General features: G+C 38.0%; 2 protein-coding genes across 6 annotated transcripts in view; both read left to right on the forward strand.

Annotated features, from left to right (window-relative positions):
- Positions 1-1,571: 1,571 nt before the first annotated feature.
- Positions 1,572-9,766, forward strand: LOC139966003 (long-chain specific acyl-CoA dehydrogenase, mitochondrial-like). 2 transcript variants are annotated; one of them, XR_011792405.1, is made up of 11 exons: positions 1,572-1,810; positions 2,593-2,640; positions 2,829-2,960; positions 3,703-3,840; positions 4,613-4,777; positions 5,863-5,929; positions 6,352-6,516; positions 7,445-7,669; positions 8,008-8,135; positions 8,661-9,446; positions 9,675-9,759. XR_011792405.1 is itself a non-coding variant. In XM_071968642.1 (10 exons), the coding sequence occupies exons 1-10, from the start codon at positions 1,713-1,715 to the stop codon at positions 8,836-8,838; spliced, it is 1,344 nt and encodes a 447-aa protein (XP_071824743.1). In that variant the 5' UTR covers positions 1,572-1,712; the 3' UTR covers positions 8,839-9,766. The 2 variants fall into 2 exon arrangements, 1 of the variants encoding a protein (XP_071824743.1); XM_071968642.1 differs by having other exon boundaries at positions 8,661-9,766.
- A 1,720-nt stretch (positions 9,767-11,486) lies between these two features.
- LOC139966335 (protein TANC1-like) overlaps positions 11,487-15,370 on the forward strand; it is a 75,401-nt gene continuing 71,517 nt past the window's right edge. For 3 of the 4 annotated variants that reach the window (XM_071969224.1, XM_071969227.1, XM_071969226.1), the window contains exon 1: positions 11,487-11,797. The gene's annotated coding sequence lies outside the window, so the exon portion shown is untranslated. The remainder of the gene's footprint in view (positions 11,798-15,370) is intronic. The other variant, XM_071969228.1, reaches the window with a different exon arrangement.

The raw sequence follows: 15,370 nt of genomic DNA on the forward strand, positions 1-15,370 counted from the left end.
ATTGTGTCCACTATTGGAAACTTATAGTATTTCCAAGTTTAACTCAACGGCCGAATGCATGAGCCTCGTCGCATATTTCATGGGTTACACAAAAATTTGTTTACAATACGTTTTTGAAATAAAGTACTTGCGTTAACGCAATTACTTTGGTCTGTGGTACACTAAAGTTCACCAATTGTTGTTCCACTTATAAAGTGAATTGGAAATATATGAATGTATCATTACATTTTGGTAGAACTGATGTTAGAGAACAAAAGAAGGAAAACCATATAATAAACATAATTTTAACGAAAAAATAGCGAATTTAAAAGGAAAATGTCAGGCTGCCAGAGCCGGCCAACTTCAAGTTTGGGAGTTTATTAGCAACGAACTTGCCTTCTGCCTCCGATCATCATAATTATGTACCATGAGGCATATCTACCCGGAAATGCATTTCCTTCAATTATGCATATATAACTGTGATGATAAGGTGGCACATACACAATAGTATATCACAAGGATAATGTAAGGTTATGCCTACATCCGCACGCCTATAATGAATTTCTAATTAACAAAAGAACACATTTCCTTTCTCAAATATCCTTCACCATGAACAGCACCATACCATGGTCTCCTCTGTAAATTTACGAGCGAGGATGAATGGATACCAAAATATAGGTTGATCAGGCCCATTAATTTTAATTGTCATATAATCCATGTATTGCCCTTTTAAAGGTGTTTAGTATATGCGGTCACCAGTTGTGCTAGTTAGTCCAATAATGGTCACTGATGCAGGGTTAACTTTAATGCGCATTTTTCTGTTACAGGTTATTTGTTTACAGCCTTGTCACGATTACTGTGCTTGTCACAGTCCATCAGATTGTATAGTGAAGATTACACGATAAAGACATGAAGCCAGGGTGTAAAGTGCCATGTTGAAAACAGACGTGACTAGGTTAAGACAAAATTAAAGAAAGAAGTATGTATCTTTTGTACTTTATTCATTTTATCTTGCAATGGATCTTTAAGATATTTGCCCTATGTCCGGGGCAAGCGTCACTTTACATAGACCATTAATTAACGCATAACCATGTAAAATGCATAATCTAAATCTAAATCAAGAACATGAAGGACAGTGAAAAAACTTCCAGCCTCCACCGGGACTCGAACCCGGATCTCCCGCTCCATATATCACCTCCACAGAGGGGACGTTTTTACAATGTAGATGCTTATGAAACATTCAGAACACACTTATGTACCTATATCGGCAAGAAAGGCAAAGGCCAAATATGTTACAAAGTATGATAAACAACCACCCATGCTCAAATAATCGTAGTTAGTACCTACTCCGTGAGAGATTCACTTGTCTATCCTAACAAAAGTCTAAGAACAAAGTCTAAGAACAACTTGTGACGACCAGAAACTCAAAGCAAGTTCTCAAAATTAGATTTCTAAAATTTGGGGCTAATAATGATGACCTTTAAGCCACTAATCATTGCAGATCAAGCGTACACTTTGATTCTTATCTATCTCACTGTACTGGTGTTAGTACAAAGTCCAGTTGTTTTGCTTTTCAAAAGGACATCGTATATAGTCAAATTGGGTTGCGTATACAAACATTGTACTAAAACACTTTTTTCATTGCGTACACTGAAAAACCGAATACCAATCTCACTTCCTTCACGTAAAAAATAAGACTGACTTCTGTTTTAAGCGACTTTATCTTTTTGAGAATGACCAGTACGTTTTGCAAGTTGTTCTCAAGAAGCAGGTTTCCTTCTCAATATTCTGGAAGGAACTTGCTTCGATTAGGGAAGAATAAAGCTTTCAGGTAGGCATTTGGTTTGTTTTCTAAGTATGCCTTTTATAGACTATATACTTATCTGATTGGATTTTTTTTCTCCTGCCGAATTCACGCTGTTCGCGGAATGATTTCGAAATGTGTTTGTTCGGTCCACTGAGTTTTACTAATTATATACATCTAGAAAAGTTAAATTGAATAGAAATAGCTTCGTAGTAAGCAATAGGAGCAAGGTAAGATTAAAGTTATTCAATCATTTCAAACTACGCTATGAAGGACTATGAATTAGGACTAAACCTATATGAAATGTCAATTATGCTCACGTTACCATGCATTTTGTATCATCTACTGATAATTTTATGCAAGTGAGCGTCATCGTAACATAAGATGCCAACTATATCAATCTCATTGGAGATAAACCGGTATTTTATTCTGCACTGTCGGCTATATCAAATAAATAGTTGACCACGTGTTACAGCTGTATGAACTTTGATGAACTTCTTCGTGTATATAAATATCAAGTTGAAATGTGTTAACATGTACTGACTGACGGCAATGTGTCAGTGTAAATCCTGACTAATATCAAGTGAGTCGGGATTCAGTTACACCGTGATGGGCTTTCACCCCGCCAATGAAAACGGTCATTGTTCACCCCAATTGAAAATCTGTACTCAACAAGATACTAAATCCCATTACTGCCAATCTGTTTTATAGAAGCATATAATATTTAGCAAACTCAAAGTGAGAGCAATGAATCAACATCTTTAATGGTATATTGGATTCAGTCTTCTTTCCCTTTTACACATCCATAGGTCCACCCAAACTGGCGTTGACAATGTCACAGAAGGCGGCTCAACCAGGTAAATAAAGATAAATTGATAATCATTAAAAAGAGGTTATATGACATAATTATGTAAAATTTTCTTATCTACAGAACTGTCTAATAGTTACGGTACGTTGTTAATCTGCAATAAACAATATATAACACAGTTACAAAGATCAATTTAAATTTAAAAAGAAATTCATTTGTCTATTTCTGTTGTATCAGGAGACCCGACATTGCTGTATCCTCTTCTTTGATGGACATCGGTACTAGAGATATCTTCACAGAAGAACATGATATTTTCAGAGAATCAGTACGACGTTTCTTCAAGGAAGAACTTGTCCCTCATCAGGATAGGTTGGTACCTTTGATTACCCCGTCATGCACCCCTCCCCCATGCTTCAATCTATATCTATATATATATACGAGTGAAACCGCATGAGTATGAGTGCAAGTAGAACGCGTACGACTTGGTAATTTTTCACATATATTACACTATATACAACCATTGCAAATTCTTCCTGTATACTTACGAGTACAAATCTCCAAGTCGTGCTTCCAGTACCTCCTATATAGTACTCTGCCGCCCTCCACTCGATGACTTTATGATTGCTAAAGTAATAGATACTATACATTGATTCTAACTGTGTGTTTTCAAAGATGAGATATGATAAATCTATAAATCTAACAAAAGTGCGGTTAAATCATTAATAGAATGTATAGTCACTTGGGAGCAGCCTACCAACGAAGGAAACTGAAAAAAACTTACGTCTATATGAAGAGGTAACGGAAGCAAAGAGCGAAAAAGGGCAAGCATATGAGAAAGAATAGGGCCGGAAAAGACGGCGCTCAATAATTGTACTTATAACAACATACAGACGACATGATGCAGGGATAAAGAGAAGACCTTCAAAAGTATAAGCTAGTTGTATGTTATTAAAACCATTTAGTGCTCCCTCCCCTTCCCCGGTCTCCTAGATAAAGAACATGAGAAGAAGAGTAACCTTAAAAAACACATGTCACATGCATTTCCACTCTAAATATATTTGTTATAAGGTTTGAATATATTTGATCTATACATTACTTCAATAATCATCAGATGGATGAAGCAAAAACATATCGACAGGGAAGCGTGGCAGAAAATGGGAGAAGCAGGAATGCTCGGGATTAACGTGCCAGCCGAGATGGGAGGAATCGGTGGAACGTTTACAGATTCAACCATAATTCTGGAAGAACAGTGAGTGTGTACTGACTTGGTTTTAAATTCATGGACATCCATGCATTATAGGAGGGTTAGCTCAGTGTTACGTAGCTCAGTGTTAGCTCGGTGTTAGCTCAGTGTTAGCTTGGTGGTTAACGCCGGTGCCTTTCAATCATAAGGTCCCGAGTTGGAGTCACTCCAAGATTAATGTATGTCGTCCAGTTACAGAGCTGTTGACAATTGACAATTCATAATCATAGACGTTAAATATGAATCTAAGAGACCTGACTTCGGTCAGCTTGCGGCTTTGATAAGCCAATGATGGCTTCTTCGCGAGTTCCTGCTTGCAGGAGGATCTAAAATATATACATACATACATATACATCCATGTGAGTTTGCACCGACTTGTATACAAGCATAGTGCTGCCTATATATAGCCTCAAGAATGAACATTAGGATGATCAGAGACAGTAATGCTGCTCAGCATATCCTTGTCGGTGGCCCGGGGGTGGGGGAGTGGATGAGGGGCAGGGGGCTGGGGAGATCTCAATCTGTGATGGAACGCTTATGTGAAGCAAGTCCAATTCTTTGGTGATTCCTGTGTGCATGCCGCACAGATGGTAAATATGTGTATATATGGTGATTAACATGTTCATAAATTATGTATTGCTCTTTAGAGGGACAATTGAAGAATAATAGTGTGGCCATCCTACATGATGACGAAGAAGCTTTCTTTTTACATTATTATATTTCCGGCCCTGTCATTGCGGCCTTGTTTTTATACAGTTTCTCTGTTCACTTAAATTAGGTGTTATGCAAATCACGTAGGATCAAGCTTTGGTATGCACAGTGACATCGCTATGCCTTACATTGCTGAATACGGGAACAAAGAACAGATTGAGAAGTTCGTACCGGCAATGACGGCAGGAAGATGTGTTGGTGCTCTCGCTATGACAGAGCCTGGTGCCGGCAGGTAAGCAACAAAACCATCCAACCACCTCTACACTATAAGCTTACAGCCTGCAGTATTTATAGTAAGATATCTGTCCAGTTGTACGATGCACTGGGAATGGCGTGACCATGCTGACTAGAAAAGTCTTACTTTGAATGGACTGGGATACCTTGTGTGTATAACAAGGATAACCTGATGTTTGGTTTCATTCTAAACAACGCGCGTTAGGTCTAGTGGTGAAAGGGGCACGCGGATTGTCGCAAATACAACCAGCCTTATGAAGACCACGCAAATTGAGCTAATAAGCAGGCCCACTGAACACCAGGAGTCGGACGCAGCGCCGCAATGAACGATTCCGGGCCCGCATGCCGTACGACCTGACGGTCCCTGCTAAAGTCCCTTTGAGGTACTATCATAGTACACGGGTTTATACAGATCTATCAGGGGACTGTCTCAACATTTATCAACCGAGGATCCTGCATAAATCAAAACCAAGGGCGTAGGAACCAGGGGGACTGGGGGCGCCACCCCCAGTGAAAAATGTGGAGGGGCGGAAGTATCATTCCGCCCCCCCCGGTTCGCAAGTCAGAAAACCCCTTTTTCATTTCCAAATGAGAAAAAAATCTCATTTGGAGCACCAAATTGCATCTAAGGCCAGGTGAAAATACAAAATTAAGTTTACAAAATGGAGTGGGTGTTGAAGTGTGCTATATTGCACCAAATTGCATCTGAGGCCACCTGGAAATGCAAAAAATTAAAAAAGGGGAGGGGGACACCCCCTCCCCTTAGACCCCTCCCCCAGGCTGGCCATCAGTCTTCAGCCCCCCCCCCCACTCAAAAGTACTTTCCTACGCCACTGATCAAAACACAGACTTTTACAGAACAAGATTGGCAAAGAGACGTGCCAGTGCATGGCCATGGGCCACTAGGTTTAGCATATACCATGAATGTACTGCGTAAAGTTAAATCGTTGGTGAGACTCACTTATTACGTGATTCGATTCAATATATAGCTCACTAAAGTACCAAGTAGGCCTAAGTATGTTTTAACATAACTTGGATGTATTACTGAGATTTGACTTTTCGAACATTTCGCATATTTTTCAGTGACCTCCAGGGAATAAAAACCTACGCAAAGAAGGACGGTGACGACTGGATTCTGAATGGTAGCAAGGTATGACCGGAGTGAACAAGGGGGGGGGGGGAGAGGGGGAAAAGTTTTGTCATTACGCATGAATATATCTCTTAGTCTGTAGTGATTTGTAGTCTGGGTACGGGAAAAGGTAAATGGGGAAGGAGCATTAAGAGATAGGTAAAGAATTTCTCTATCGTTAATCAGTGTATATATAATGTGGTTTGGAGCTAGAAAGCTGGAGAGGTTGGGGGGGGGGGGGGTTGAGGAGACGAATTTGCAGATATAATTTGCTTTCATTATTTACCGTATATATTCATGTAAAAACGAGGCCGGCTGCATTTTTTGTTCTACACGCAATCATTTCATAAATTGATAACTTCTATAAACAATGAACAATGCAAAAATGTAGCGTGGATAAAGGTAACAATAATACAATTTAGTTGAATTCTCATGTGTTCTAGGTATTCATCACTAATGGTTACCTGGCGGGTGTAACCATCGTTGTGGCCGTCACAGATCTCGATGCGAAGAAGAAAGCTCACGGAATCTCTCTCTTCTTGGTTGAAGATGGCATGCCAGGATTCAACAAAGGAAGAATTCTTGAGAAAATTGGAAACCACTCTACTGTAAGTTCCCAAAACAAAAGGAAAAGAAATAAATGTAGTGAAATAATTCGTAAGTTTGATTAAAAAGGGTGACTGTAGGCACAACATTAATTTTGATGTGTTGTAGACAGTTAACAAGCATCGCTTTCCGTCCAGGTTGCATTTTAATACCAGTCTTAATTTTTGAAGAATTGACCCATTAAACGTCAGACAAATCGAATACAGTGACTTGGACTACTTAGTCTAAAACAGAGATCATTATGTCAGTTCCTCAAATGCAAGTCAACGGGAAAACGAAAGACTTTCATGGCCTGAAATATCATGTTTAACATGCATGTTTTACAAATGGTGTTGGATGTTATCCAATGGTGTTCTGTGTTGATATGGAGTTAAAAGAAACACGTTTAAGTTAGGTTATAAGAATTTATTAAACAATGTCTTGACATTAATACTTAGGCCTGCACCGAGGAGCTGACTTCATCATTAATTTAATTTAGTTAACGTGAAGAATATACCCATGGCCCGGTGGTGTCGAGTATAACTTTAGACTAGACAAGTAAATGACTCGGTGAGAAAGCAACCATTGAAATGCTTACCGATGGTTGACCATGAGTTTCCACTTGTTTGAAGTATTGAAGGCAATACTGCATGAGCTTTGCGAATAACAATTAAATACAATAGGAACAAAGAACACAACAAAAGACCGCTCTTGCAGAGTCGAAAAATGTTCACTTGCAATTCTTTTTCTGGCTTCTTTATATGTGGTCCCTGGCTACAATAGGGGGCCTCATTTATTCTATTTAGGCCATGCCGATATGCGTTAAACGGAATATACGTGCATAGGCTAAAATTTATTTGAAAAGACATGTTAAGATATTTGTTGCGTTTGTCTGAGTGTTATATATAGTTGTTCAATATTTCTATTAATCGTATTATACAAATTAAACAGGACACAGCAGAATTGTTTTTTGATGATGTTCGACTGCCAAGTTCGGCCTTATTGGGAGGAGAAGAACTACAAAACAGAGGATTCTATCTGTTGATGAACCAACTCCCTCGTGAAAGGCTTGTGGTTGCCATAGAAGCACAGTCGCATGCAGAATGTATGTTTGAGATGACAAGAGATTACGTCCGTAAAAGGAAGGCATTTGGGAAAACTTTGTCCAAATTGCAGGTAATTTAACAAATGCTTTATGAGAAGTCTAGAATTGGAGAAAGTATACGTGGCATAGTAACAGAGTAACGGGGAAAACAACTGGTTGTGTGCTGTGTGCATCGTAACGCTATACGCAGGCACCCACGTATTGGTCAATAATCAAGACGTAAGTACTTTCCTCACCTGCGCGCGTCACTAGTTCAATTTGAGTTTAAGAGCGCTCTGTTTTGTTTATTATACATAAACTCGGCTCTGCAGAGTAACAAAATGTATTGATGTGCAGCTTATTTTTCTGACAAATAATATGTGTGACAAATGTTGATTGAAGTAGTTTTGTTATTATTATTATATTTTAGACGATACAACACAGATTAGCTGCGTTGAAGACAGAGATCTGTGTCAGCCGTTCTTTTGTTGACAAATGTATTGAACTACAGACGAAAGGTTCACTTGACTCTACGATGGGATCAATGAGTAAATATTGGTGAGTATAATAATACGAATAAGGACTGGGGTATGAATACGGATGGGATTAATGAGTAAATATTGGTGAGTATAATAATACGAATAAGGACTGGGGTATGAATATGGATGGGATTAATGAGTAAATATTGGTGAGTGTAATGATACGAATTAGGACTGGGGTATCAATGTGGATGGAATCATGTGCCGTTACTACAAGGAATTAGAGGGGGTAGTTCATTTTCCCTCCTGATGTTTGCTATAGGAGAGAAAATGCCTCCTTGTACCATTATTGATAGTCATTTTGAGTAAAGGTTTAGATTAATTATATAAATGCTTACAACAGGTTCTCTAAATGTTATCGGCGAGATAACAGCATTTCTAATGAGTGGTGGTAATTCATCGGTGAAGAGGCGGAGGGGTGGGGTGGTAGGAAACGTAGAAGTAAAGCCTTGTCATTAAACCAACATTTTCATCAACCGTTCATTGACAACTAAATTATGTGAATCTTACAAAGTAGGCTACAATTGTTTTTTATCCGTTGCAGGGCTTCCGATCTATGTTGTAGAGTAGCCAATGAGTGCGTCCAACTCCACGGTGGGTGGGGCTACATGTTGGAGTATCCAATAGCGAGAGCTTTTGCTGACAGCCGTGTGTATCCAATATATGCAGGAAGTAACGAGATAATGAGGGAACTTATCGCACGAGATATCATCAAGGACTAAGGCACCTTTTTAGCGCCCAAACTTTGGAACAGGACGAGAATTAATATCACCTAACATTATTGTCTGCAGCATCCCGCATTTCTGGACACCGGAAGTGATAAAGACGAACATTCTCTGTCGTAGTTTTTCCCCTTGTTCTCGTAAATGCATATATGATTACCCGTGTCCCTGTGGAGTATCTGAACATACATGAGCTATGATAATGGTGTAGACTTTTGAATTTCCTGACCAACATCCATGGTTGCAGTGGAGTGGGAGGATGGAGTCCCTATAGTAACAGTGACGTCGTTTTGAATTTTTTTTTTAAGTACTGCCATTCTCAAAGTCCTTAGTTGCCTATTTTTTAATTTTGAACCTAATATTCCTCGATACCTAGGTATTTGATTCTCCTCTTTCACATGTCCACCCCTCCCTCACCCTACCGGCCACACCACATCTCCGATCTTCCCTGCACTGTGTTGCAGAGTCACTCATGCTTATTGCCTTCCACAATGTAAAAAGAAGATTATGTAAAGGAGCTCAGAATTCGTGTTACATTGCATTTACATTCTAAGTATTATCTACTCATCTCTGATCATGACTAATATCTACATTTCCTTGGTTTGACAGTTTGTTGAGAAGCTTAATTTAAACCATCAGGTCAGATCAATCTCTTAATCATTGCAACATAAATTCAGCAAGAAATATGATCAGTGAAAACTTTATCTGAATATAAGTGGTAAAAGAGCGAGTTTTCTCACCAGTGTGAAGCCATCTATATAACAGTTTTCATAACCTAGAAGTATATATGTATGGGCGTTCACAGCAATAACTTTGAAGCTGGCTTCGAAACCAAGCGGAGTCATATCAACTTCGCAGTAAGCACCTTGTAAATATAACAACACAGAACACTTTGTTGATTGATAAAATAGATTGGAAAATACAATCGAAAAAACTCCTGTTGGCATTTTTTGTTCAGTAACAAAGTAGGCTCTTGATGACGAAGAGGCAGAAGCAGAAGAGCTACCGGTCAAGTGATTCAAACCTTGGAAACTTGATAGAATAGGGGCATTTTGGTGCCACGGACGAAACTATACCACCTTGCATGGCCATGCTTATATTCCTGAGAAGATCAGAGTGGACCAAGAGAAGGTCGACGCGTTAGCGTCGGTACCTCGGACACAGCGGTGAACCTGCTCTGGGCCGCCGACCATTCAGGCCTTGGGGCGAAAGGTCTACTACAGAGAGCTAAAAAGATATGTCTAGAGTAATAGCATTGTAGTAGACATGATATCTAGTTGATGTTCTACTATACGCAAGTGACCCACCCGCCTTAGCTGAATTTCATTGGATGCAACCAAAGTACTCTTGCAACGTCTGTGAATAATATTCACTTTGTCCCTCTGAAAGATTGTGACATAACAACCCCAGAGCTGTAGATATATACGGGGTTGAATAGTCCGATAAGTAGGCGCTTTTCTGAATGCGCCCCCCCCCCCCAGGAGCCGTATAGAGATATACATCTCTGCGCCGCCTGCTAGTTTCAACGCAAAGTGACGGCGCTATTTAAAATTATGAGAACCAAAAAAACGCTTATTCCTCTGATACTGTCATTTTAGTGTAACTTTATAATCGAACAAATATAATCTTCTGACGAATTGTCATTGTTACTCAACATTTTGAGAAATCATTGAAGATGCATAGGTGTACGGGGTGGGGAAGGGGCAGAGGTGGAAGTCCCCCCTTCCCCGCTTTGAAAATGTTAAGGGGTGCTATGGACGCCTGTGACATGGGGAGCACTGTCTGGTAGCTACTGAGATGTATAAGCTACTGAAATTCTTTAACTCGACAAATATATGTAAATCTGTTGAGATGTCGCGTTTTATAGTAACAAAAGGACATTACATTTCCTGTTTCTTATAACAATCACCGTAATAAACCATACAATACAAACTGCATGTATGCGGGCAAACACGTAGTGCTTATAAACTGAACGTAGTGGAGGAAAGGTCCCATCAATAACGTACCCAATTGCGTGATGGTGAGATGATATGGGTTGAATTCGTCCTGTCAGACTTCTTTTCTCTCAGCCCTTACCCCTGTTCTCCCCCCCCCCCAACACAAATAGATTGCGAATGGGGCGAATAACTAATTAATTGCCTCGTCCTGCCTAATTATCAGAATGTTTATTATTGCTTGGATTTTTGTTGTCTAAGAATACTAATTTGTTAATGACGCCAGAAAATATTCTAGAGCCATATCTAAAATGGACAAATCGAGCTGTTAGAGTAGCAGCTCCCTGTTATGACGTTAGTGAGAAACTGTATTTACTCGCAGAATACAAAATATGAATGCTTCCACCACTTTGTGAGCTGACTGTTTCAATTAGTCATGGAGGAGCAGTTTATACCTGGGTAGAATTGATAATTTACTATAAGATTAATAGTTAGATAAGATAAAAACGAATCATTCTTGACAAAACTTTACATTTTAAATATATAATAAAAGGTATTTTAGGTCGGATTACTTTCTTAAATTTATAGCTCTTAGCTATTATTTTATTAAGAAATTTCGTATATCCTATAATATTTGGTATAGTCCAAAATACGGAAGTTGAACCAGCAACCCACAAACAACAACACAAAGCATGCCATGCATGACTCTTCCAATGAATGTCGTGCAGGTACATGTGTACAACGACCTGCATAGTTTCATTGCGGAATATCTCCTACGAGTATTGTGCCACAGTGTATGGCAGATTCTGCATTCCAGGATCACATTGGATATGATCAAGGGAAAACAAATGAAAACCATCGGACAAGAATCTGATTGTTATTAACGTCAACGTTATCCGGGCTGCAAGCAGAACCAAGAGTGCCACTGAAGATGTGGATTATCTAAGGATTAGAGGATTTAATCACATTTGGTTTTTTGGACAGCTACAACTGACTTTAAAGAAGTTAATTGTTTCTGGAATTAGGTAAAAACGAAACAATTTTTTTATCAGTCATTCTGAATCTTAGATTAGAATTAGATGAAAGATAGGCCTAGTGCTAGGATAGGCTAAACCTACATTACAGTACCGAAATATCACATGGGACTGAATTATCAAAGACAGTTACGATGTAATATGTGGGTCTTGCAAGAAGAAGAAACTCAATTAGACGATGTTGGGACTAGCTCCATAGTACTATGAGTGAGTGATAAGTGTGTCCTAGCTGTGACAGTCTTTGGACTAAGTAAGTGCAAATAGGGTAACCTGTGTTGCCTTTAAGTGAGTTTGCAAAGAAGTGAGTATATAGCTTTACTACTACCCCATGCTATCTCTGTTCTAGCATAAAATTAGTCTGCTGTTTTCTAAATTCTAGTAATATGTGGGTTGATTGTTGTTTGCCTTGACTCCTGAGTTTGACTGAAGCCATGCATTAGGAATAGGATGTAGCCTAGGCTATAGCCTATAGGGGAGGCGAAAATTACTGACTTGCATGTATTGTGCAACCTAGAGTTTGTAGGCTTTGTAATTGCTGAGATTGGTTCAACGTTTGATGCGTATTCATCTGTTACTAGTTAGTGGCAAAGCTACCTTGGGCATAGTGGAGCTATGATGATTTCCTACATGGTCAATTTATCATATATACGGTAGACCGTACATTCTTCAAATTAGTAACTGTTGAAATACAGTACATATGACATGGTACATAAACCTAAATGAGGACAAAAGACAACATGGACCTAGTTTAACTTCAGTTTTAAGGTTGCTACAGTTGGAGACCTAATTATGAATAAATCAAATTACCCAATTTGCTACTTAGGCTAGTGTAGTGTATTCATTTGTTATAACACTCTATAGGTGTTAGATATGACTCACACAGTTCTAACATACAAAACTGAGCCTAACAACCGTGCCCTCATATTTTATTGGCCGGCTTGAATGATTTAACTGAAAAACTGATTTGTGGTATTGTAAAGATGGGGTTCATTTCTTTTTTTGCTGTAACATAGTCAATTAGTTATTAGTGATGTTAAAATATGTGTAATTACGGTAGGTGCAGAAGAATTGCAGTGTAAGAGACTGGCTTCTAACAAATAGTAACAGCAGAGGTGTACTAAATTGCTCAATAATCAGTTTGGACTTCAAACAATTATTTTTCTCTTTCATAACCCTACCCTCCCCCCCCTTCCTTAAAATGCAACAAAGCCACATTTTAAGGTGGTAACTGCTGTTCTAGTCAGAAGTCATGTATCCAGCACCTTCATCAGTGTATGAGCACAGTTGAAACAATAGAGCAGTGTGGTCTTCTGTGCGTAATATGTTTCATCAATGGCTATTGATCTAGTAACGGACGTTTGGCTGATTTGTATAAAGATTTATTCAATGCCTATAGTAAGGTCTCTCACCTCATCGAAACACAAAGGAGGTTGGGGAAAGGGAGGGGGTGGAGGAGAGATATGAGGGTACTGTAGGTAAGGAAGTCAGCCCTTCAAATTGAAGTCGTTTTTGCCATTGTTAAAACGTTAAGTTTATCTTTTTCACATCAATTGGTGAGCTTTTGTTTTGTTTTCAGTACCAGAATACCTTCTCCTACATGCCACTGATTCAGTGCAATTCTACGCCTAAAACAACAGTAAACGAATTTCAAAAAGTTCTTTCTGTCTTAAAGTCCAATTTTCAGACTTTTTTTTTTACAATCAATACTTATTTAATGATTATTCCATCAAGAGTCCAAACAATGTACCATTCATAATTATGATCATTAGTCAATATTATCAACAACAACAAATAAATCATTCAACTTCAAATAAAGATTTCCAGTTTATGCCATCTGATATCAAAAGCAAATTTCAGACTTCCCCTTTTTTATATTACCAGCATCAGGTACATTATGTAAAAATAATTATGATGCCTCCCTTCTGTAAACTACAGAAAGAAGGTCAAGGTTTGGACCATCTTAGATCATTTCATCTTGTTGAATACTTTTGAATCACTTGGGACTATTATCTGACATGTATCCATCGATCACCTTGAATAAGCAGTTTTAGAACTTTTTAGTCCTTGGACTGGAAGATTTACAAAGTGTCAGGGATGTTGTCAAATGTGTGAACTCTGTGGACAAGGAATGTTTGTTTTTATAGTTACTATTCTTTTGTGATACATGCAGAAAAGAAAATTGTCAAAACTGGTTCCTTAGTGACAAACATTTGTCCTTATAATTGGATTTTTTTTTTCATATCCAGTATAGTATTACTAGATGCTAGGCAAGGTAGTCAATTGCTCTATGAGTCCAAAGATTCATAGCAGGTTTTATAAACAGGAACCATTGTATTTTATAAGAGACAAACTTCGGAGCTTTCAAAACTGCAGCACAAATTATATTTTCCATAAATAACGCTTGTAAAGAAAATCTGTTCCGAGTGTCCTAAACTGATCTCTCCCCCCAAAATGATAATAAAAAAAAAAAATAAATAAAAAAAAAAGAAAGACTTCTAAACACAAAAGAAATATCACATTGATATGTTATTTATACCTCAGCAACCATTTCAAGCAATGATTTATCCATATTCAAGGGTAGCAGTTACCATGCAGTCTTTTCTCTTGCAATGACAGGTGCTGAATACGCAAAGGAATTGATGTCACACTTCAAGGAAAATAGTTCAAAATACCATCTATGTTGTTCCTAGAATTATGAATAGTTGAGAAAATCTGGGCTTGCCAAACTGCATTTAGAATGCACCTGAGAGAAATTGAAGAATAGGTTGTTAGCCAAACATAGAAAGATAATCTTTGTCTTTCTTTTGAATAGCATCAGGACTATACACAATGGTATATATATGCTTTAATAGCTTTTGCCTTTTTCAGAACTAAATATCTGAACTTTATAAAAACTTGGATAAAGAAACCGAAAATGTTTTATTCCTACTGTATGTATCTGACCAAGTGACCATATCATCATGGCAAAGTTTATCCGATCTGAAGAGCAGAGTGCAGTATGTTAATGAATTTAAAAAAAAATTTTTTTAGTTAAAACATGTACGGTACACTTTATACCAGGAATAACAAATTTTCAACACAGTGCTTTACAGAGTTTGAGGAATTTTGTGCATAAATCATAAAATATTGAAGAAACTTTGCATGTAGAAATGTTGCCCTTTTGTGCTTTATTGGTAGTTCCAAACTAGGGTAATTATATATACATATCTGTACCGTAATACTAGATAGTAACTAGTGTATTATTATTATTATCAATAATGGTATTTCTTTGATTTGATTACATATCAAATAAATGGTTAAAGCATTTATTGTTTAATGTTTGCACTTCTCAGTCAAGCTTTGTGCTATTCAAATTTGAAAGGGATATGAACTTTTTGTTAAGTAAACACTGTGTTTTCATTTCATTGTATCCTTGGACAAAGCACAGTTTAAATTAGATGTAAAGACCCTTGTACAATTCACCTGTTCCTTTTTTGTTACGTTTTGTGTTAAAGGTTGGATTATATTTACATAATTTTATTTTGAGCTATCTGGCTACTCTTATCAGCCTAAAATTTGGGTTTA

This window comes from Apostichopus japonicus, chromosome 4 (assembly GCF_037975245.1).
Source record: "Apostichopus japonicus isolate 1M-3 chromosome 4, ASM3797524v1, whole genome shotgun sequence".
NCBI lineage: Eukaryota > Metazoa > Echinodermata > Holothuroidea > Aspidochirotida > Stichopodidae > Apostichopus > Apostichopus japonicus.

What these genes read in the sequence shown, in the direction of transcription:
- LOC139966003 (XM_071968642.1), top strand. Translation starts at nt 1,713, where the DNA reads ATGACCAGTACGTTTTGCAAGTTGTTCTCAAGAAGCAGGTTTCCTTCT. An exon ending in AAATTGGAAACCACTCTACT is followed by an intron (nt 6,517 to 7,444) that starts GTAAGTTCCCAA and finishes CAAATTAAACAG; the next exon opens with GACACAGCAGAATTGTTTTT. An exon ending in AAACTTTGTCCAAATTGCAG is followed by an intron (nt 7,670 to 8,007) that starts GTAATTTAACAA and finishes ATTATATTTTAG; the next exon opens with ACGATACAACACAGATTAGC.